Genomic DNA, 21,639 nt, shown 5'->3' on the forward strand with positions numbered 1-21,639 from the left:
CTTCCAATATTTTTTTAGCAAGGGGTGGGAGCTGGAAACCTCTTGGCTTAAGGAGCCACGCAAGTTTATTACGGGCAAAAAGAACTGCATTGCTCTCCATTTTCGTAAAGCGACATTAGGCGATTAAAATCGGTTTTTTTTTTTGTTTTACCAGTAGGGAGGGAATTAACTTTCTAAGTGCTAGGGCTGAACCTGCCGGAAGCACCCTACGTTTCGGTACAAAGAATGACAGGTCCTTTGCAAAAGTTGGTGATTTCATCAAACGTTTCTCACATCTGTTAGGTTTAAATTATTACCATTATTATTATTTTTTTTTTAACTGAAGCTAAAGGCAACCAGAAGGACCTGAAAATAGAACCGCCACCCAACGGACATCAGTTAAATGACATTACAGGTCTAACTGCGAACTGGATTTCCTAGGACGTGCTGGGCGGCCGATATTTTCCGGAGCAGATCTGGGTGGCTAGGAAAAGGCTGGGCGGAATGCCAGGTAGCCCTTTACCGACCCATTAAACGGCAGTGAGCACGGGCGGAGTAACCGGCATCCGCTCCGGCGCGGAACGTGGCGTCCCGGTCCAGCGGCACGCTGACGCGCAGGCAGCCCGGAGCTGCGTCCTGGAGACGCCGCCCGCCAGCGAACAGCGCCACCGGCTTCCGCCCGGGGCGTCCCCAGCTCCGCCGGTCTCTGCGGCAGGGCCGCGGAAACCCCGTAGGAGCAGGGCGGCCGAGGAGCGCGGCGCGCGGTCGCACTGCTGCAATATTCTTCCGCCGATCGCAAAGAGTCCCAGCCCCGCTCCTGATTCATGGATCTCCGGGAACGCTGTAATACCAAGTAATAATGAAATGTGGATTTTGTCATCGACTCCCCTAGGACTTCAACTGCGGGAAGAAACCCGAGGAGGACAATTTTTGCGGCTTCTGAAGACAGCTAAGGAAATTCCTCCGCGAGAAAACGGGTTCCGGCCGCGAGCCTATAAAAAACGGGCGGCGCCGCGCGGCTGTCTTTTTAGTCGGGCGCTGAGTGGGTTTTCGGATCATGTCTGGTGGCTCCGCGGATTACAACAGGTACGGTGCTCCCGGGGCGGTCGGTGGCCGGTAGTGAAGGTCACTAGCACCCGCAGTTGACGTGGGTGGCTGGCGGCCACACTGCAGCCATGCGGGCTTTTTCTTAGGGACACACACAGTCCCCTTGTGTCCTTCGAGAAGCTTCCATCGTGGTAGGGTTCCAGATGGTGGGGAGACAGGACGGGTGGGAGAACGGCGTGTTACGGATGCCTTTTCTTAGGAGACATTGTGACATGTTGGCCGCTGCCCCTCCCCATGCGGGACATGGCAAGCGGAGCCGTGGCGCAGTCAGCGGAGGACAGGGTGGCCGTGTCCCGGCTTTATTTGCGGCCGGTGGCGCGAGCCGGGGGTTCCAAGGGTTCTGTCAAGGTGGGAGATTGGACGGGTAGAGGACGATGACACCGGGCCGTAAACGGGGTGCCGGCGAGCCGTTGGTATGGTCCTGGCTGGGCCTTCACGGCGTCAATCACGCCGGCTTGCGCAGAGTTAGGGGCGGAGCTCGGCGCGCGCAGCACTCGCGAGAGCTGCTTTTCCCAAACGGGAGGGCCTAGTCTTAGGGCAGTCAGTGCAGGGGCTTGTTACACATTTTACTAACATTCCCAGCCAGTGGGGAAAGAGAATGGTGCTTACCCGCAGTGTCACCTTGCTTGGGCATTTTCAGCGTACGCATGCGTGGAGGGTACTGAGGCACAGGGTGGAAAGGGCATTCCGTCTAGTGGTCTGTTCGTGGCTTGGAAGGTTTCTAACTGCAGTGTTCTTGTCAGCAGAGAACATGGCGGCCCAGAGGGAATGGACCCCGATGGTGTCATCGAGGTAAGAAATCTGTGTTGGATGCTAAAGGTTTGAGACGGTAAACTTTTTACATCTTACTCATAGTTTAATCATTAACTTACAGAGCAACTGGAATGAAATCGTTGATAACTTTGATGATATGAACTTAAAGGAGTCGCTTCTTCGAGGCATCTATGCTTATGGTTTTGAGAAGCCTTCAGCTATTCAGCAGAGAGCTATAATTCCTTGTATTAAAGGTAAAACTCACTGACACACTAAAAGTTGCTGCATATATATGGACCATAAATGGGAAAGTAACTTTTGGGGGAAATAACTACTAGCACCTGTCTGTATTCCTTAAAGTGAAATGATGGCAATCATCTTTCGGGACTGACCTGAAATGAAGAGATTCTCTTGCTGATCACTTACTTGGGCATAATTTATGTTCCAACTGGAATACATGGTGTATAGTAGACATGACGATTTGATGTGGGATCGGTAAATGTGTATCCTACTTTTTTTAGGGTATGATGTGATTGCTCAAGCTCAGTCAGGTACTGGCAAGACAGCCACATTTGCTATTTCCATCCTGCAACAGTTGGAGATTGAGTTCAAGGAGACCCAAGCACTAGTATTGGCCCCCACCAGAGAACTGGCTCAACAGGTATTGATAGTGTAGTTCAAAAAACTGCTTGCGTGTTGCATAGGTTTCAGGTTTCACAACTGAAGAATTTAAAATTAAAACGTATGAATCGTCCTAGTAATGTCAGCCCCCATTTTAATTATACGTGCATGCAGGAAGTTTTTTGTTAAAAGCTAAGTAGGAACTGGGTATTGTAGGTCTGTAGGGTTGTACCTCAACAGTTGAACCTATAGGTTTACTCAAAGGGTGGAGATTGTATCTGTACCCATTTGAAAACTTGGAATCCAGTTGTGCAACATGAAAACTGCAGTGACATGTTAAACATTTGACTGTCTCAGTAGTTTGTGATGCATCTGTTGCATGCCCTGTTTCAAAGCACTGCTATATTGGCTTTGAAGTAATGCTAATAAAGCTGGAAGTTTTATCCAGGCCAAGGTTATAAGGCACAGTACACTGGGAGAAAAATGGCCAACATTTGCCCTTACAGAATATATTTCACTCTGTACCCTACATAGTGGAGAAAGTGCAAATTTTATTCCTTAGTCCCCAGTTGGTGTTTGAGGCAACAGGATCCACAGTTTTAACAAGAGGAGGGAACAATAAGTAAAGAGAATTGTAAGCTTGGAATTGTAAGTTTTGTGCTATGCATGCATAAAGGCTATTGGCAGAAAAAAATAGTGCAATTATGCCTTGGAGCTTAAGTCTTAAAACTTATGTTTTCATAGAATGATAATTAAGCTTTTTGGCTTTTAGATCCAAAAGGTAATTTTGGCTCTTGGGGATTATATGGGAGCAACTTGTCATGCCTGCATTGGAGGAACAAATGTCCGAAATGAAATGCAGAAGTTGCAGGCTGAAGCCCCTCATATTGTTGTTGGTACACCAGGGAGAGTGTTTGATATGCTAAACAGAAGATACCTTTGTAAGTATTGTCTTATGTTTTTTTTTTTTATTACTAAAAATGGCTAAGGGAACTTTGAAATACAGTATGACTTTTTTGATTAACAGCTCCAAAATGGATCAAAATGTTTGTTTTGGATGAAGCAGATGAAATGTTGAGCCGAGGGTTTAAGGATCAAATCTATGAGATTTTCCAAAAATTAAATACAAGCATTCAGGTAAGGTTTATTTTGTACTCCTATTGGTTTGGGTTTGGTTTCATGCAGGTAAAGTTACAATATAACTGAAGTGTTCTATTGTCGTTCCCCCTGCTGAAAGTATTTGATACTTTACTATCTCTGCTTAGCTCTACCATAGTCAGGCAGAGACGCTTGGTTTCAAACATTTCTTTACTGTATTATTAACTGAAAGTTCAACAAATACACAGGTAAAACAACCGCTTTCTCTTACAGGTTGTGTTGCTTTCTGCCACAATGCCAACTGATGTTTTAGAAGTGACCAAAAAATTCATGAGAGATCCAATTCGAATTCTGGTGAAGAAGGAAGAATTGACCCTTGAAGGAATCAAACAGTTTTATATTAATGTTGAAAGAGAGGTAATTTGTCTCATTGTTGAGTATAAAAGTTTTTCCTTACCTTCTTGTATAAGCACTGTGCTAAAATTGCAGAAACTAGGATTGTATCTTAGTTTTTGTAATGATGCTAGCAGAGTACACACAAGAAGAAAAGTAACTGCACTGGATCCCAAAGACAGGGGTGGACCTCTTTCTTAATGTCCAGTGTCCTTTGTCTTAAGATTTGGTGCAATAAGTCTTTAGAAACAGCAGTTTTTAACATGTTTGTGTAAGATTACATCAAAATTCTACATACCATACATATAAATTATGATTCATAAGAGCAGCAAAATAGGGAATTGCTGGGTTCTGTATGCACTTTTTTGTTACTGTTTTTTTTTGAGAGTGGAATTTTTGGACAGGAAGAGAAAACTAATGTAAATTGGTATTTTATTTAATGATTATTAAACTGAAGAACAGCTTCTATAAAGTAGCTGTTTTTTTTTATTTTTTACTTGATTTGCGCTTCCATTTTTGACAACACTTCAATTTTGGTTCTTTGTTTTAGAAATAAATTTCAAGGAGCATTGTATCTTTTAAGCTGCATTCATTTTCTTAAAAGAAAAACAGCAAAATAAAGTAGCAACAATACCGTTGGGTAAGCTCAACATGAGCTGTCTTACAGAATCACAGCCTTAAGAAAGTTGAATACCACTGTTAAACATAACAGTCTTCTTAAAATGGAAAATTTAATTGACATAACTTTGTTTAACCTACATTAGGAGTGGAAGTTGGACACTCTTTGTGACTTGTATGAGACATTGACCATCACACAAGCGGTTATTTTTCTCAATACAAGGCGCAAGGTGGACTGGCTCACAGAGAAAATGCATGCCAGGGACTTCACCGTTTCTGCTCTGGTAAGAGTTGGATTTAGTAATGCTAATCAAATTACATTCATTAAGCAGGATTTAACTACAATATGGCTGTTGAGTGCTATGTTGTCGTTCCCCCTGCTCAAAACAATATTGTTTCTTAACTATACCTGTCTGCTATACACTCAGTAGCAGCCAGGGACGCTTGGTCTCATACATGAAATTAAATGTGTACCTTACTAGAGATACTTGATTAAAAGGTTGTTAACATTTGCAGCATGGTGACATGGACCAGAAGGAAAGAGATGTCATCATGAGGGAGTTCCGATCAGGGTCAAGTCGTGTTCTGATCACTACTGACTTGTTGGTAAGTGTGCCCCCTTTTAAAGTACCAAAAAGCTAGATTTGTGGGGAAGGTATTTTAAATAACCTTAACCAACTTAAGCTATTTGGCAGAATAAGTTAGACCACACTCCACAGTGGACTATACCATTTAGTATGGTTCATTACTATCTTGTGGCCTACAATAATCATAGGAATGTCTAGTTTGTTGAATTTTAGGGTATTGAAAAGCGTTGTTTCTATTTCAGGCTCGTGGGATTGATGTGCAACAAGTGTCCTTGGTTATAAACTATGATCTACCTACCAATCGTGAAAACTATATTCACAGGTGAGGAGAAAGCATCTTCTCCACTTGTATTGGAGAAGGAATTTCGAACTTTTTCCTACAATGTTTTATACACAAGGTAATGGCAATTCAGGGAATAGATTCCAGTAAATAGGCATAATTTACCAAGGTCTAAGTAAAATTGGATTTGGGAATATTGATCAGAACAAAGTGGGAAAACTTGTAAATGTGGCCAAGGTTGTGTACATACATGCAGATTAGGTTGCTTTAGTTTTTTTTGGTCTTAGCTTATGTCTGAGCCTTACTAGTGATTTTTCTTGTTCATGTGCTTCTTTCTTGGTGATTGATTCTATATAGTTGGGATTTTCTTGGTGTTGCTGGTAGCATTTTGAGTGATTCCCTGGTTTAGTTATAGTGGCTTTTATCCCTAAATAAATTGAATTGTACTTTGTTATATGATGTAAAAAAAGACTTTTTAAAAAATACAGGAGTCGATAGCGGCAGTTGATGACGAGATGGCGCTCAGAAACGGCGTTGACGTAATTTAGGACGTGGAATCATAAGCGAAACAGCACACTGTTTGAATAAAGAGCGAGTCGGTATTTATATTTGATTTTCTTTTGTCATGATTATTTGATATTTTAAGTTGTTCCAGCCCAAGGCATTTTGTTATGTTAGCATTTATGATAGGGAGCTTTAGGTGGTCTGTACTGTCTGGTACTTGGTAGGAAGGTAGAGCTTTGGAGGTAACCCGTTTGAGTAATCTTGAGTATAACGTGTGAAAAGCTGAGCAAAAAGCAGTGATAAGTTTGGGTTACCATACCAAATATTTGTTTTCCCACTGGAAAAAAGTAAGTTTTAGGAAATAGTTAACCTTGCAGCATTTGTATTTACAGTTTACAGTTCCAGAAGTGCGTCGAAATGGAGTTTATAACTGTTCTCTTTTATCCCTGGTGTTTACATCTGTCCCAGGCTGACATCTGCTCCTGGCTGGCCCACTTTGGTATGGGCTTTAATTCACCCCAAACACAATACTGTCATCTGCTTTTATTATAATGCTCAAGGCGCCTATCTCATTTTGCAGCCAGACAAGCCTTGAAATCTTTTGGCACTAACTGCAGAGGAAGATGGTTCCTCCCACCTCTGGATATATTGGTTTTTAGCCGCTAGTGCTCCACTTAGAAGCACGAACTATAACCATAAGTAAACAGCAGCTGATGGTTAACAAGTGGATCGTCATATTCAGTAGTATGAAGTAATACTAAAGCAACATCCTGACTGCTGGTTTCTTTTTTCTTACACAGAATTGGCAGAGGGGGTCGATTTGGGAGGAAAGGTGTGGCTATAAACTTTGTTACTGAAGAAGACAAGAGGATTCTTCGTGACATTGAGACTTTCTACAATACTACAGTGGAGGAAATGCCCATGAATGTGGCTGACCTTATTTAATTCCTGGGATGAGATAGTTTGAATGCAGTGCTCGCTGTTGCTGAATAGGCGATCACAACGTGCATTGTGCTTCTTTGAGAATATTTGAATCTTGTCTCAATGCTCATAACGGATCACAAATACAGATTCTGATAGCAAAGCGACTTTAGTCCTGAGCTCTTGTGAGGAAAGGCATTGGCTTTATCCTCTTTAGAGTTAGACTGTTGGGGTGGGTATAAAAAGATGGGGTCTGTAAAATCTTTTTTTCTTAGAAATTCATTTACTAGTTATGTAGAAATGGTTGTATTAGATGTTCTCTATCATTTAATAATATACTTGTGGACTAAAAGATATAAGTGCTGTATAAAATCAGCCAATTATGTTAAACTAGCATATCTGCCTTTATTGTATTTGTCATTAGCCTGATTAGAAAGGCCTTTAAAAGTGATTTTTTTTTTAGAAAACATTTGAATGCATTTTGTTTGGTATTGTATTTATTCAATAAAGTATTTAATTAGTGCTAAGCGTGAACTGGACCCTGTTGCTAAGCCTCAGCAAGCAATCATCCTAGGTAGGGTTAAACCCACAGTAAAATTGCCATATTGCACATGTCTTAATGAAGTTTAAATGTTAAATAAATTGTATATTCACTTTATAGGGTTTTTGTCGTTTATTTATTAGCTAAAAAGATCATCATACAAGTTGGTCTTCAACAGTTCTGAGTTAGTTGCTGCATCACAGTTGCACAGAGGCTCATCAACTGCAGGTGTTCATCTGCACCATCTGCCAGACATTTATCCACTTCCTGCAAAGGGAATAAGCAAAGTTTTAAGTCAGGCACCCAGGGGGCAGAGAGACATACAGTTCTGCACAGCCTCAATACTTACAGCAAGTTTTTCTGTGATAATGGACTTCTGTTTATCAGAAAGCTCTTCATCTTCTACAACTGCATCATGAAGTTGATTAACAAGCTGAATAGCTGCATGTCCTTCATCAATTAGGTCCTGCAACAGAAAGTTTATTTTATCATCAAATAATATTTTCAAAGCAGTTCTTTTAACTAATAATTACCTTTACCACAGCTTCTAGTTTGTCAAAAGAGCCACTGTGACATGCGGTGAATACTCCACTAATGGTTGTAGCTGGTATTACCTGAAAGAATAGACATTTAAAAGTCAGGGCAAGGTCTCCGAATTGAGTACTGGAATAATAAAGAGCCAGGAGTTGCCAAGGTAAATAGTGCTCACGCCAGCAATGTCTGTGATGATATCTTCCATGACTTCCTTCCCGCCTGTTAGTCGAGTAGCACTTTGAAGAAATGTAATGGCTTTCCGTAGATCTCCTTCTGATATTTTAACAAGATACGCTATTCCCTAAAAAGAGTTAGGAAAATTGGTCTGGCCAGATGGCTTACCAGGTGTTTACCACACAAAGACAACTAAATTCCCATAATGCTGGAGAGAATCCTGTTTGGAGTCTAGTCAGTTTTTAGACAGGATTTCTCAGTCTTGCAGGTGGGTTGAGATAGCATCTGTGCAAAGGCAGACCTTTGCTTTAGAAAGGAATCATGTGAAGAGGCCATTTAAAAAGTGGTAGGGCATGCCTTTAATCCCAGCACTGGGGGAAGCAGAGGTTTCTATAGAGTACACAGAAACCGTCTCAGGAAAAAGTATATGTGGAATCATGAGTTTCAATTGTGCTCAATTATAATTTTCAGGACCTCTTTAAGATGTACATTCATAAAAGGAATTAATATATAATCATAATTAGTATTTACCTCATTGCTGATTTTGACATTTTCCTTCTCAGCAATATCCAGTAATCGTTCCTGCTGAATTTTATCTGACAGAGGCTTGAAGCGGAACTTTGAACATCTAGAAGTGAGGGGTTCAATTATTCTGGAAAAGATTGAAAACCAACCATGATGGTGCATTTCAAATTAACATAGAATAAGGAATGTTGTCACTACAAATCCAAAGTGAAAGATGAATCAGTTATTTTGATCCAACTATTACACATGTATGAATGTATAGACAGGTCACCTGGTCAAGCTGGCATACGGATGTTAGCTTTAAAAAGGGGGCTTAGCATGTCGCTTCAGGGCGTATACATACCGACTGACATAGTTACAGATGAGGCAGAATCTGGTTGTTTTAGACTCTTTTTCCATGGTACGTCTTAAAGCTGCTTGAGCAGCTGAGGTCATAGAATCTGCTTCATCCAGAATTATAATCTTAAAGGGAGGACATGGCTTCCCACTAAATCAGAAACACAGGAGTTAAAAACAGATAAGTATCTTTGCTGAGATATAATACACAGTTCACCCACTTGTATCTTAGTATGTGGTAACCTATAACTTGTAAATAACTCAGCTTATTAGGGTGTGTGTATAATGTGTATGGGTAGGTGCATGCTTCCCATAGCACTCCTGTAAGAAAATAGGGTAACTGGAGTGGGTTCTTTCCACCTTAACAAGGGTTCTGGAGAATGAACTCAGGTTTTCAGGCTTGCATGGTAAATACTTTTTTCCCTCTGAATCATCTCAACCTATATTGTTTATAAAATGAAACAGATAAATGAAATTCAACAAATATTACTGTTCTTTGTGCTATAGGGTAATTTTAACCTCCTTTCATACTCCAGCAACAGTTCAGAGTGGGCATCCCAGACAAACTTATGTCCCAGACTGGTCAAAATGACACTGTCTCTAAGCTACTCAGAATGGTGTGCAATTTAAACCAACTATTTCTGAAGTTCTCCATTAGTTGTTTTCAGACCATAGTTAACCACAGGGAACTGACAGTATAGACAGTAGTAAAGCTGTCAACAAATCTAACTTTAGACTTTTCCCTGAAAAAGCAGTTGTTGTCAAGACCCCAGCTCTACTCGTCTACTGCCTGTATGAAGGTATGATCTATAGCTCGGTTTTTTCACTTAACCATATAGTAGTGGGTGTCAATACTTAACTTCTTGTAGACCAGGCTGGTCTCGAACTCACAGAGATCCACCTGCCTCTGCCTCCCGAGTGCTGGGATTAAAGGCGTGCGCCACCATCGCCCTTTGGTGCATGGCCGTTCTTACTTGGTGGAGCGATTTGTCTGGTTAATTCCGATAACAATCAGTCTTCTTCATCGCATGGATTCCAGGATTGGACTCAGGAGCTGGTCCTTCACTGTTGGCTATCTCACTCAAGCGCAATTCTACTTAATCGTTAGAGGAGCTGACAAACTATTTTCTAAGACACTGTACTACTTTATAATCCAGCCATCAATAGGTGAGATTTACAGTGTTCCTCCTTAACAAGTGCTGGTTGTTTGCTGTCTTTTTTTTTTTTTTTTAATTTCAGCCATGGTATTGGTTGAGAAATGTCTATGATCTTTGCCCATTTTGTAGTTGTATTTTTAATTGAATTCTTTATATATTCTGGATATAAGTCCTTTTCTAGATATGACTTGTAAACATTTATTTCAGTTTTGTGGGTTATTTTCTGTACATTGATTTCGCTTCATTTTTATTTTCTATAGCATTTTTATTTAATGAAGATGAATTTTTTTTTGGCTTTTACTGTTCATTTAGTTGGCCCAGGATAGTTTTATGATATTCAGGAAACTACTAGAAGCATTCTAAGGCTTTTTAGCCTTCATGTTGCCAGGCTGTTAGTGACTGACACCAATGCCTTTCATGTAACAACAGAGGGAGGGAGGAGGCATGCCCCTGCTACCCACCCCAGGGAGGAGAGACAGAACAGCTGCAGAATTAGTAGAGTGTAGGCTCTCATAGCAAGACCACACGCTGAGGGAGAACCAGATGCAATAGCATAGGACCTTGCAGGGCCTGGCTGCATCAAGAGCAGGGAACCTAAGTTGCTGCCTATTCGTCTACTTCTCACTCTCCGTTCACTCTAGGTGTAAGCACTTTCCACTGTGAACTCAGACTGATTTTAGGCTAGTCTGTGTTGTTATAACATGATATCTGAGACTGAACGGTTGTGACAGTTTATCTGTTGAGGATTTCTTTTTTTTTTGGTCAAAACTATTGAATAATTGTGCTAAACAGGGTCTACCATTTTCTTATAGAGACACGAGGGGATTTAGTTTCATAACTTCCAATTATCTCACCCAAATGCCACACTGGAGGCCAAATTTAAACCACAGTCTATCTACATTTAAAGCAAATAGAAGGAGCTGTATTACGGAGAGGGGAGGCAAGTTACTTACTCCGAACGACTTCCTGACACAGTTAACTGAGCAAAATTCTTCACTTTCTCACGGACTACTTGTATTCCACGTTCATCAGATGCATTTAGCTCAAGAACCCTTTGTCGAAAGAGTTCAGGCCTATTTCAAAATGAAAAGCATTATGAAACATAACAGCACTAAGTAACCCAGGTGCTGATGCGGTTTTAACTCAGGAGTTTAGAACACACCTGGTGAGCAAAACCAAAAGGTGGCACAATTACACACATGGTCTTTCGTGGAGCTATGCATCTAACATTTTGGCTAAAACCTAGAGCCCAGGCATGGTGGCCAACTTTAATCTCAGCACTTGGGAGGCAGAGGCAATCAGATCTGGGGATCTCTTGAGTTTAAGGCCAGCCTCGTCTACATACAGTGAGACCATGCCTTCAAATAAATAAATAAATAAATAAAAATTTAATTTCTCAGTTTTGTGTAATAAGCATCCACTTTCTACTAAAACCAGTAACATTCATTCCATTGTTAGATATCTATTGGGTTTTAAATGTTATAATTTAGCACATTGAATTATTCCCATAAAATAACTTGCTAAAAGGTAAATTTCTGGATTAAAACATGAATGAGTGTCAGACTCAGGGCAATTACCTCAAGCCTAAATAAAACTTAATTTTTTGTTAAAGATTTTATTATGTATACAGTATTCTGCTTGCACATATGCCTGCAGGCCAGAAGAAAGCACCAGATCTCATTACAGATAGCTGTGAGCCCCATGTGGTTACTGGGAATTGAACTCAGGTTCTCTGGAAGAGCAGCCAGTGAGTGCTCTTAACCTCTGAGCCATCTCTCTCCAGCCCCTAAATATGAACGTTTTAAAAGATGTTTTCCCCAACATAACATTTCTATTGATTATTTGGAAATTTCACACAATGTACCCCTATTGCACTTGCTTCCCAGTCTTTCCAGGTCCCCCCACAACCCCCACAAAGAGAAAAATACACCAGGTACAATTTGTGCTGTTCATACACTCACTGGAACATGATAAAAATGAGTGAGCCCTCCCCCACTAGAAGCCATCAACTGTGAAGAACCGTCTTCAGTGTCTTCCTGTCTAGACTGCTGGAGTGAGCACTGGGAGAGAGGCTCTTACAGAAGCCTTCAGGGTCTCTCACTGACTGAGACTGCAGTCATTGATACCGCTGCAAAATAAGCTTTCCTGTCCATAAGAGATGGATGCTCATAGCCAGGCTACATTAGAGCTATGTAACTCAGGGTGGCTCAGCTTTCAGTTCTAGTTCCACTTTTCAGTATAGGATTTATAGGCATGTACCATCACACCTGGCATATAAACCTTTTGTTGTCACTGTTGTTTTTGGAGGCAGGATTTCTCTGTTTTATCTCTGGCTATCCTAGACAGGCTGGCCTTGAACTCACAAAGATCCCTCTGCCTCCTGAGTGCTAGATCAAAGGCGTGCACCACCACTCCTAACTGGTATAGAAACATTTTTTATTTCAAGTAGTATATGCTACTATAGAGATCTGAGAAATAAAATAAAATTATCCCCTAGAAAACCACAGACAAAATGTGCACATATACTTTATCTTTTTGGAAACAGGGTTTTGCTGTGAAGCCCAAACTGGCCTCAAATTTGAGATTATTTCACTGGGATTATAGGAGTGTTCTATCATGTCTAGTGCATGTGTGTGTGTCTGTGCCCAGAGGCTAGAGGGTGTATTAGATCCCTTAGAGCTGATATAAGCTACCTGATCTGAACTCTGGTTCTTTGCTACCTTTGATAAAGCTAAACCATCTCTCTAAGCCAAGTGGTTTAGGTTATTCTTCATTTTTCCAAATTAGTATGAGATCCTAAATATTCTAAGGCATAAACATTTAGAGAACTCAGTGCATGTACTTTGAAAAGTCACATGTACAACTAAGTATGGCATTTACAAGTACATTCTTTAAGACAATTATAAACATTATTTTGGAAACTGTTCTTGTCATGTAGCCTTGACTCATGAGCCCCCTGTCTTAGCCTCTTAAGTGTTACAAGTATGCACAATGAGTGACTAAGAACATATCCCCCGCCGGGCGATGGTGGCGCACGCCTTTAATCCCAGCACTAGGGAGGCAGAGGCAGGCGGATCTCTGTGAGTTCGAGACCAGCCTGGTCTACAAGAGCTAGTTCCAGGACAGGCTCCAAAGCCACAGAGAAACCCTGTCTCGAAAAACCAAAAAAAAAAAAAAAAAAGAACATATCCCCCTCCCCCCCAAGATGGGGCTTTTCTATGTAGTCCTGGTTGTCTATCTGTACTGGAACTCACTCTGTAGACCAGGCTGTTCTCCTCCCAAGTGTTGGGATTAAAGATGTGCTGCCCCACCACCCACAGCTGTCTGGAGACGTCAGGGAATGATCCTTAAGTCTTTTAAAAATATTTTTAATTATATGTGCTTTGTGTGTGTGTCCAGAGTGCAGGTGCCCATGGAGGAAACAGGTATAGGATGAGCCAGAGTTAAAGCATGGTTAGTCAGCATGGGTGCTGGGAGGGGAACTTAGGTTCTCTGAAGATCAGAAAAACCGAAGTCATCTCTTCAATTCTTAGTGAATAGTCTTAACCACTGAGTCATCTCTCAAAACCATTTCTTTTTTACTTAAGATTTTTACTTAGCATGTTTCTATGTGAGTAAATGCCATGTGTGTTTGGATACCTGAAAACAAAAAGGTGTCTGATCCCCTGTAGCTGGAGTTAACAGGCATTTGTGACTCACCAGATGTGGGTGCTAGGAACCAAACTCTGGTTCTATGGGAAGATCAGAAAGTTCTCCAAACACTTAAGCCATCTCTTTAGTCCCTGGTGTAAGGTCTTTAAAAAGAAATTGACCAGCTGTGGTGGTTTGGATATGAATGACCCCCAAAGCCTCATTTATTTGAAAGCATAGTCATCAAAACATGGCACTATTAGAAAAGAATTTGTGGCCTTGTTGGAGCATGTGTGCCATTAGGGGCTCTGAGGATTCAAAAGCCCATGCCAGACCTAGGCTCTCTCTGTCACCGCCTGTAGATCAGGATGTAGTTCCCAGCTCCTTCTGTGAGCCACCACGCTCCCTACCATGACCATAATGGACTAAACCTCTGAAAACCGGTACGCAAACCCCAATTCAATGCTTTCTTTTATATTTGTCATCTTGGTCATGGTGTCTCTTAACATCAATAGAAAAGTGACTAAGACATCAAGCAATGTCAACTTACCCAAAGAGTTCTCTAGCTGCTGCCAAAATTGTGGATGTTTTGCCAGTTCCGGGTGGCCCATAGAATAAGAGATTAGGAAGCTGCAAAAATTAAATTTTAATTTTTGTAGATTATATTCTGTCACAAATAGATGAAACCGACAAAACCCAACAGTCTGTGAAATGGTGTGATGACTTTCCTGATGGACTACATTTAATATAAATGCTGTCGCAGTGTTTAAAGTTCAAATATGCCTTTGACCTTGCTATGTAATTATAGATGACCTTGAACTCCTGACCCTCCTGCCTCCACTTAGAATTCCAGTCTACTATACCTTGATAATGCATTAAGCTCTAACTCAGGTAGAATTCTGAAGATAAGTAGGTAGTAGTTTGACTTTTACCAGATGTTGCACCTCTTGTTCATTCATGCTTTACCCAAACACCCAGGTACTGCCCTGAGTGCCACTTAAAAGCCTTCATCGGCTTCCTACTCCACTCAGAAAACAGCAACAAAACCTCAAGCACTTATAATGACTTGCAGTAAGAAAGAACTTTCTCCTCTGAATGTATGTAATTCTCAATCTGGACTCTGACACCATTCTGCTTGCCATGTCAAGGCTATGCACTGCAAGTTGGATTCTATATTTGCTGTACTTTTAAAAATCTGCATTTATTAATTGTTTAACAGTTGAATTTAATTATAAAATACCCACCAACCTCACTAGATAGCTCACTTAAAAAGGTGAAAAACTTTTACTGCTGGGTATAGTGGTGCATGCCTTTAATCCTAATACTCAGGAGGCAGAATCCAGGAGATCTCTTGAGTTTGAGGCCAGCCTAGTCCATAGAGTGAGTTCCAGGACAGCCAAGGCTACACAGAGAAATCCTACCCTAAAATAGAAAAAAGAGAAAGAAAAAAATTGGGGCTGGAGAGATGGTTCAGCAGTTAACAGCACTGACTGCTCTTCCACAGGACCCAGGTTCAATTCCCAACAACCATATGGCAGCTAACAACTGTCATTAACTCCAAGATCTGACACCCTTACAGTCATACATGTAGGCAAAATACCAATGCAAATAAAATTATTTTAAAAAAAGACTACCACATTAACAACACATAGTTTAGATAAAGCTATGAGACCCTATTTTTCAAAAAAAAAAAAATCAAAATATCCTATATGATGATTAATATTAACAGATCCTGGGTTCACAAACCCTTGGGTATGTCCTTGAGGAATATCTCTAGGAATATTCTAGGGTCAGCCCAGAAGCCACACAGGTCTATGAAACAGTAGTTCAGACAGACCAAGCTACATGTTGAACTGGAAGCAGAACTTAGTATCATCACCTACATGGTACTAGTTTTACAGATATGAACAATTTAAGAATAAAGTCATAGTGCTTATGCCAAAGTTTAGAAAGGCTGCTGAGGCGACTGTGAAAGTGAGGCAGAAGTTGCAGTGGAGACCCCGGGATGTGGGAGACATAAGACAGTGGGATGTCTACTGAGGGGCTGGTCCAAGATAGAAATCATGTGTACTGGAGGTGGCCAAGCTGGAGGGATGAGGCTACCTAAGTCCTTTGTTCTAGAACCTCATGTTTGTCTGTCCAGCTGGTTTAAGATATGCTTTGATCTATTCTTTCCTTGCTATGTTCACTTCCTCCCTTTTGGGATAGGGATGTTCACTTTGCAATTGTATATTAAAATTATGTGACTTGGCTTGGATTGTAAGGGACTCACAGCTTACAGAGGGAGTCTCAGAAGTCTCTGCTCTTTAAGACAGAGAATTTTTGAAACTGTGTTGAATACATTTTGTATTATGAGCCAGCCATCAGCCTATGGGGATGAGGGTCAGAACAGCATAGCTTAAAAGTTGTATGTTTGGAGCCATTTCATGGTGGTGGCACATTTCTTTAATCCCAGCACTCGGGAGGAAGAGACAAGTGGATCCCTGTTAGTTTGAGGCCAGCCTGTTCTATAAAGTGAGTTCCTGGACAGGCTCTAAAGCTACAGAGAAATCCTGACTCGAAAAACCAAAAGACCAAAACAAACAAAAAAAGTCGTATGTTTGGATGTCAAGTTGACAAGAGACTTGGGATGTAGGACTGATTGTAAACGTAACATGTTCTAGATTCACTGAGGAAATAAGCCTCAGAGCATCAAAAGGAGTCAGGGAGTCAAGACTAGCGTACATCTCTATGCTTCTTGGTCATAAATGCAGCATGACCAGCCAACAAAAGTCCCATGCCTTCCCTGCGCTGTGAGACAGTCTAAATCCTAAGCTGTTTGTGTCAGGGATGGTATCACTGCAATGTGCAAATGAATTAGCATACCCTCTCAGGTTCATATTTTTTAAGGTGATAATTACTTTGATATGTATATGGCTCTATTTGTAATGATTAATCAAGGTAACTATAACACACCTCAGTTCTTTAAGCCAAGAGTAAACTTACTATTTTGGTTTTTTGAGACAGGGTTTCTCTGTGTATCTCCAGCTGTCCTGGAACTCACTCTGTAGCCCAGGCTGGTCTTGAACTCTTGAGATCCTCCTGCCTCTGCCTCCCTGAGTGCTGGGATTAAAGGCGTGTACCACCATTGCACAGTTGAGTAAAATTATTTTAAAATGTCTTTAGTTAACATTTATTAGTTATACATTAAATAATTGTGTGTGTGTATCATTTTTTACCCCCATTACCCTTTCTCTCTTTTTTGTTTTTCCAGACAGGGTTTCTCTGTGTTAGTCCTGGCTGTCCTGGAACTCACTCTGCAGACCAGGTTAGTCTCAAACTTAGAGATCTGTTTGACTCCCAAGTGCTAGGATTAAGGCATGTATCGCCACTGCCTGGCTACCTTCTCTTAATAGTATTAATTTTTATACTATATAAACTGATCTCAGAAAAAAAAAACTATTGTAGTTCAATTTTAAAATATTTGAAAGAAAGGACTTATTTTCTTTCTTTCTTTCTTTCTTTTTTTTTTTTTCGGTTTTTCGAGACAGGGTTTCTCTGTGGTTTTGGAGCCTGTCCTGGAACTAGCTCTTGTAGACCAGGCTGGTCTCGAACTCACAGCACAGAGATCCGCCTGTCTCTGCCTCCCAAGTGCTGGGATTAAAGGCGTGCGCCACCACCACCCGGCAAGAAACTCTTTAAAGTAAAACAAAAATCACTTTATTAATTTCTTCAGAAATGAAGTGTAAAATATTAAATAAGACCTCCTTTTCTGTAGCACTGGAGATCAAACATAAGACCCCTGTACATGCTATTTTTAAATACCAGTAAACATCCCCACCCTTTTTTTTGACTTTATATTTTGAGGCAGGATTGGCTAACTTGGCCTGACTGGCCTTGAGTTTACAGTCTTCGGGCCTCAATCCCTGAGTAGCTAAGAGTATACCTGCATTTGCAGGCCCAGCTAAAAAAAGAGGTTAACCAATGTTATATTAGGTGACAGTCTTACATTTGTCTAGAAATGTTAATAATTACTTTGTAATCTGTTAGTAGCCAATTAACATTGTATACTATTATAGCATTAAAAGACATATGGTATTTGGATCAAATCAAAATGAATACTGGAAAGGATTTTAAAATTTTAACTAGGTGTTTTTCTCATTGTGTAGTATAATACAGGCTGAGAATACCTCATTGGAAATCCCAAATCCAAACTATTTTAAACATTAATGTGCTGCCACAAGTTCATGGTTCCTCTGAAGACATTTTTTTTCATCGTACTACAAGGGAACGTTTGATGTACCACTAATAGTACTAATTCACTGATATGTGAATGCAGAAAACAGTAACTTATTGTTCCAGGACAGTCAGAGCTACAAAGAGAAACTGTCAGAAAAAGGCAAATAAACAAAAGAAGTGGAAAAAAAAGTCAGCAATGATGTGATACCAATCCACAACTGCCTACATGGGTGGGTAAGATAGTTACAGCTTTGTTTTTGATTGTATGAAAACCTCAATTCACAAAATGCCACTGTATAAAATTCAGGGCATGGGCATGAAACATTAATGAATTCTGTGTTGACTTGTGGGTCTCATCTCAAATACATTTAATTTGAATTTATGTAAGTGTTAATGCTTAGGTTTTAAGTGTTTCCAAAAGGCCCATATGCTAAGGCTTTGTCATCAGCCTGTAGTGCAAAACGTAATAAAACTTCTGAACTGTAAGCCAAAACAAACTTCCCTTTTAAGTTGTTTATATCAGATATTTTGTTTAAAAGATGCAAAGTTGCCTAACCCACAAACATTCCAAAATCTAATAAAAAACAAAACAAGACAAACACAATCAAAAATCCAAAACATATTTTGGTTCCAATCACTCTGGAAAAGTGACACTCCTTAACCTGTGCCGTAACTTCAGAAATGAATAACGGAAGGGCAAACCAAGTCTCTAAAGGCAGTCAGGTTTAGGAGACAGAACTTAAGAATAAAGCAAAAACTACGTCCTATGCTCACCTCTGATTCCCTTTCTGTACTGAGCTCATAAGACATGGGGACACCTCTTCATATATAACTTAAAAACTGCTTACTCAGCTAGGTGTCCTAGTATACACCTGCAATGACATAGTTTGGGAAGTAGAACCAGGAGGTTCTAAAATAAGAGATTATCTTCAGCTACACTGGGAATTCAAGGCTAGTTTAGAGTACCTAAAACCCAGTCTCAAAAACTAAACCAAAAAAAAAAAAAAACCAAAAAACAAAAAAACTAAACCAAACAAACCTGCTAACTCTTCAAATGGGCTTATGTTGACTATAATAATTTAAAAACAAGTTATCAAGGATATTTTGTCCTATACATGGCAGGAAATGCAGTGTTCTAAGAATTAAATGCTCTATTTTTTAATAAAACTAGGTTAAAAAAAATATGTACCTACACATACACATGTTTCAGACAGGGTCTCACTGTGACTGTTCTGGAATTTACTATGTACAACAGAGCAGCCTAATCTTCTGAAGTGTTAGAATTAAAGGCACATGCCACGACACCCAGCCAACTATATCTATTTTAAAATCAGCTCTTTTCTGTAACAAGTATTTATAATTACTTGTAACATGCTTATATCTAACTTGATTTACTTGTTTATTCTCTTTCCTCTCTAAAATATAAGCTCATGGAGAAAGGGTCCCAATGTATCTTACTCACCGTACTTTGTTGTTGTTTTTCCAGATAGAGCTTCTCTTGTAGCTCTGGCTTTCCTGGAACTCATTCTATGCCAGGCTGGCCTGAAACTCAGAGATCCACCTGCCTCTGCCTCCCAAGTGCTGGGATTAAAAGCATGCACTACCACCACCAGGCTGTATTCAGTGATCTTGAACACCACATAAGAATGCCACACAGAAGATGATAATTGTAGCATCAAAGACTTATAGCATATATTGAAGGTTATATTTATGGATAAAAGGTTAAAATAAAGGAAGAGGTGAATAAATGCTAACTTCCCAATGCCATCAAACACCATCTACTTACATCAGCTCCTTCTAAAGACTTTTTAAGTACCGCAACCACTTCTTCCTGGAAAGCAACTTCATCCACACACTTTGGACGACTGAAGGATGGAGGGAAGGGAGGTTATTTTAGCATATATGGTAGCCACAGAAGTTTCAAGTGTTCCTTCTGCTAAAATACCAATCAATGATAGCTTCTCAGTTATAAAATTGAAAGTAGGCAGTCTTCATTTGTATTTACCATAAGCAAACACACACTAGTGGAATGAAATGATTTTTGTTTCTACCTATACTGCACGCATAAATTATTAAGCAGAGGAATTTAATTTACAGTGAACTGGGTATGGAGGCCCACCTCTTTAATCCTAGCAAGGATCTCTGAGTTTGAAGCCAACTTGGTCTACATAGTGTATTCCAGGACAGTCAGGGCTACATAGTAAGATCCTGTCTTTAAAAAAAAAAATAAAAGGAAGGAAGGAAGGAAGAAAGAAAAAAAAAAAAGAGAAAAAAAAAAAAAAAAAAAAAGAAAAAAAAAAAAAAGAAAAAAAAAAAAAAAAAAAAAAAAAAAGAAAAACCTGAACACCCGGCAAAACAATAAAACAAAAGACCGAACAAACACACAAACACAAACACACAAACACTTTCTGTCTCTACTAATACATTATATGGTTAGTACTATTTTTTCTAACAACTAACTACGCCAAAATAAAGAAGACCTTTTTTGTTTTGTTTGAGACGGTTTTTATCTGGTTAGTTCTGGCTGTCCTGAAACTCATTCTGTAGATCAGGGTAGCCTTGACCTCAGAAATCTGCCTGCCTTTGCCACCTGAGTGCTTGGATTAAAGGTGTGCACCACCACACCCAGATAATAACTTTTATTGTAAGCAATTTATTAGTAATTTTTATACTTTGAGACAAAGTCTCACTATGTAGCTCTGGCTAGCTTAGAACTTGCTACCTGGACCACAGAGATCCGCCTGCTTCTGCCTTTCCAGTGCTGTGACTAAAGGTGTGAGCACCACCTCCAGCCATTAGTCAGAAATTACTATGACAAAGTTGTTCTCCCAGGTTCTACAACTCAAGTTTCTGCTTAATAAACTAACAAAACATCCTTTTATTTTAAGGAAGTTATGGGGGCTACAGAGATGTCTCTGCTTAAGAGCAACTGTTGCTCTTCCACAGGGCCCGGGTTCAATTCCCAGTGCCAACATGGTAGCTCACAACCATCTAGAACTATAGTCCTATGGGCTCTGATACCCTTTTCTGGCCTCTATGGGCACATGGTACACAGGCATACATGCAGGCCAAACACTCACACATGTAAACTAAAATAAACACAATTCAAAACTTTTTAGTGTTGTGTCTGTGTGTGTGTGTGTGTGTGTGTGTGTGTACACTTTCAGGAGTCACTTCTCTCCTTCCACTGCAGTGTTCAGGGATCACACTTATGTTGTCAGGTTTACACAGCCAAGGGTCTTTCCCACTGAGCCTTTTCACTGGCCCCAAAATTCTCTGACTCACACTTTTATAATTAATCAGGTTAATACTGGGCAAGAATCATTGTGTGCTGTAAGTCAAACTTTCATCCAAATACCTGCAAGGATTAGACAGATATCAATGAAAACGATGAACAGCAGCTATATGGTGATGTAAAGCCTCTCCAAAGGAGAAGCAGCATACAGTCTGATGTCATGCAAGAACGTATCCAGACTGATTGGGGAAGCTGAAAATCTAGATTTCTCCCTTCCTCACATATTTTTTTAAATTTATTATATATATAGTGTTCTAGGCACCAGATCTCATTATAGATGGGTATGAGCGATCATGTGGTTGCTGGGAATTGAACGCAGGACCTCTGGAACAGCAGTCAGTTCTTTTAACCTCTGAGCCATCTCTCCA

The 21,639-nt window shown here is 40.2% G+C and overlaps 2 protein-coding genes and 5 non-coding genes across 8 annotated transcripts in view; 6 read left to right on the forward strand and 1 right to left on the reverse strand.

Moving 5' to 3' along the window:
- Positions 1 to 897: 897 nt before the first annotated feature.
- Positions 898 to 7,519, forward strand: Eif4a2 (eukaryotic translation initiation factor 4A2). 2 transcript variants are annotated; one of them, XM_005344754.3, is made up of 11 exons: positions 898 to 1,065; positions 1,833 to 1,878; positions 1,961 to 2,093; positions 2,361 to 2,500; positions 3,233 to 3,401; positions 3,488 to 3,597; positions 3,832 to 3,975; positions 4,716 to 4,853; positions 5,086 to 5,175; positions 5,399 to 5,478; positions 6,741 to 7,519. In XM_005344754.3, the coding sequence occupies exons 1-11, from the start codon at positions 1,037 to 1,039 to the stop codon at positions 6,883 to 6,885; spliced, it is 1,224 nt and encodes a 407-aa protein (XP_005344811.1). In that variant the 5' UTR covers positions 898 to 1,036; the 3' UTR covers positions 6,886 to 7,519. The 2 variants fall into 2 exon arrangements, with proteins under 2 accessions (XP_005344811.1, XP_005344810.1); XM_005344753.3 differs by having other exon boundaries at positions 952 to 1,065; positions 1,830 to 1,878.
- LOC113458290 lies at positions 2,197 to 2,263 on the forward strand. The gene has a single exon (XR_003378682.1). It is a non-coding gene; the product is annotated as a small nucleolar RNA SNORD2 (small nucleolar RNA).
- LOC113458263 lies at positions 3,640 to 3,764 on the forward strand. The gene has a single exon (XR_003378661.1). It is a non-coding gene; the product is annotated as a small nucleolar RNA SNORA63 (small nucleolar RNA).
- LOC113458287 lies at positions 4,014 to 4,191 on the forward strand. The gene has a single exon (XR_003378681.1). It is a non-coding gene; the product is annotated as a small nucleolar RNA SNORA81 (small nucleolar RNA).
- LOC113458260 lies at positions 4,896 to 5,027 on the forward strand. Its single transcript, XR_003378660.1, has one exon. It is a non-coding gene; the product is annotated as a small nucleolar RNA SNORA63 (small nucleolar RNA).
- On the forward strand, positions 5,197 to 5,336 carry LOC113458272. Its single transcript, XR_003378667.1, has one exon. It is a non-coding gene; the product is annotated as a small nucleolar RNA SNORA4 (small nucleolar RNA).
- Positions 7,516 to 21,639, reverse strand: part of Rfc4 (replication factor C subunit 4) — a 17,388-nt gene continuing 3,264 nt past the window's right edge. The window contains exons 3-11 of the mRNA XM_005344752.1: positions 19,763 to 19,841; positions 14,309 to 14,388; positions 11,082 to 11,201; positions 8,979 to 9,122; positions 8,642 to 8,762; positions 8,112 to 8,237; positions 7,936 to 8,016; positions 7,752 to 7,868; positions 7,516 to 7,669 (exon numbers count right to left, since the gene is read on the reverse strand). Of these exons, the coding sequence (XP_005344809.1) occupies positions 7,574 to 7,669; positions 7,752 to 7,868; positions 7,936 to 8,016; positions 8,112 to 8,237; positions 8,642 to 8,762; positions 8,979 to 9,122; positions 11,082 to 11,201; positions 14,309 to 14,388; positions 19,763 to 19,841 (964 nt within the window). The 3' untranslated portion in view covers positions 7,516 to 7,573. The remainder of the gene's footprint in view (positions 7,670 to 7,751; positions 7,869 to 7,935; positions 8,017 to 8,111; positions 8,238 to 8,641; positions 8,763 to 8,978; positions 9,123 to 11,081; positions 11,202 to 14,308; positions 14,389 to 19,762; positions 19,842 to 21,639) is intronic.

Source organism: Microtus ochrogaster, chromosome 2 (assembly GCF_000317375.1).
Source record: "Microtus ochrogaster isolate Prairie Vole_2 chromosome 2, MicOch1.0, whole genome shotgun sequence".
NCBI classification, from domain to species: domain Eukaryota; kingdom Metazoa; phylum Chordata; class Mammalia; order Rodentia; family Cricetidae; genus Microtus; species Microtus ochrogaster.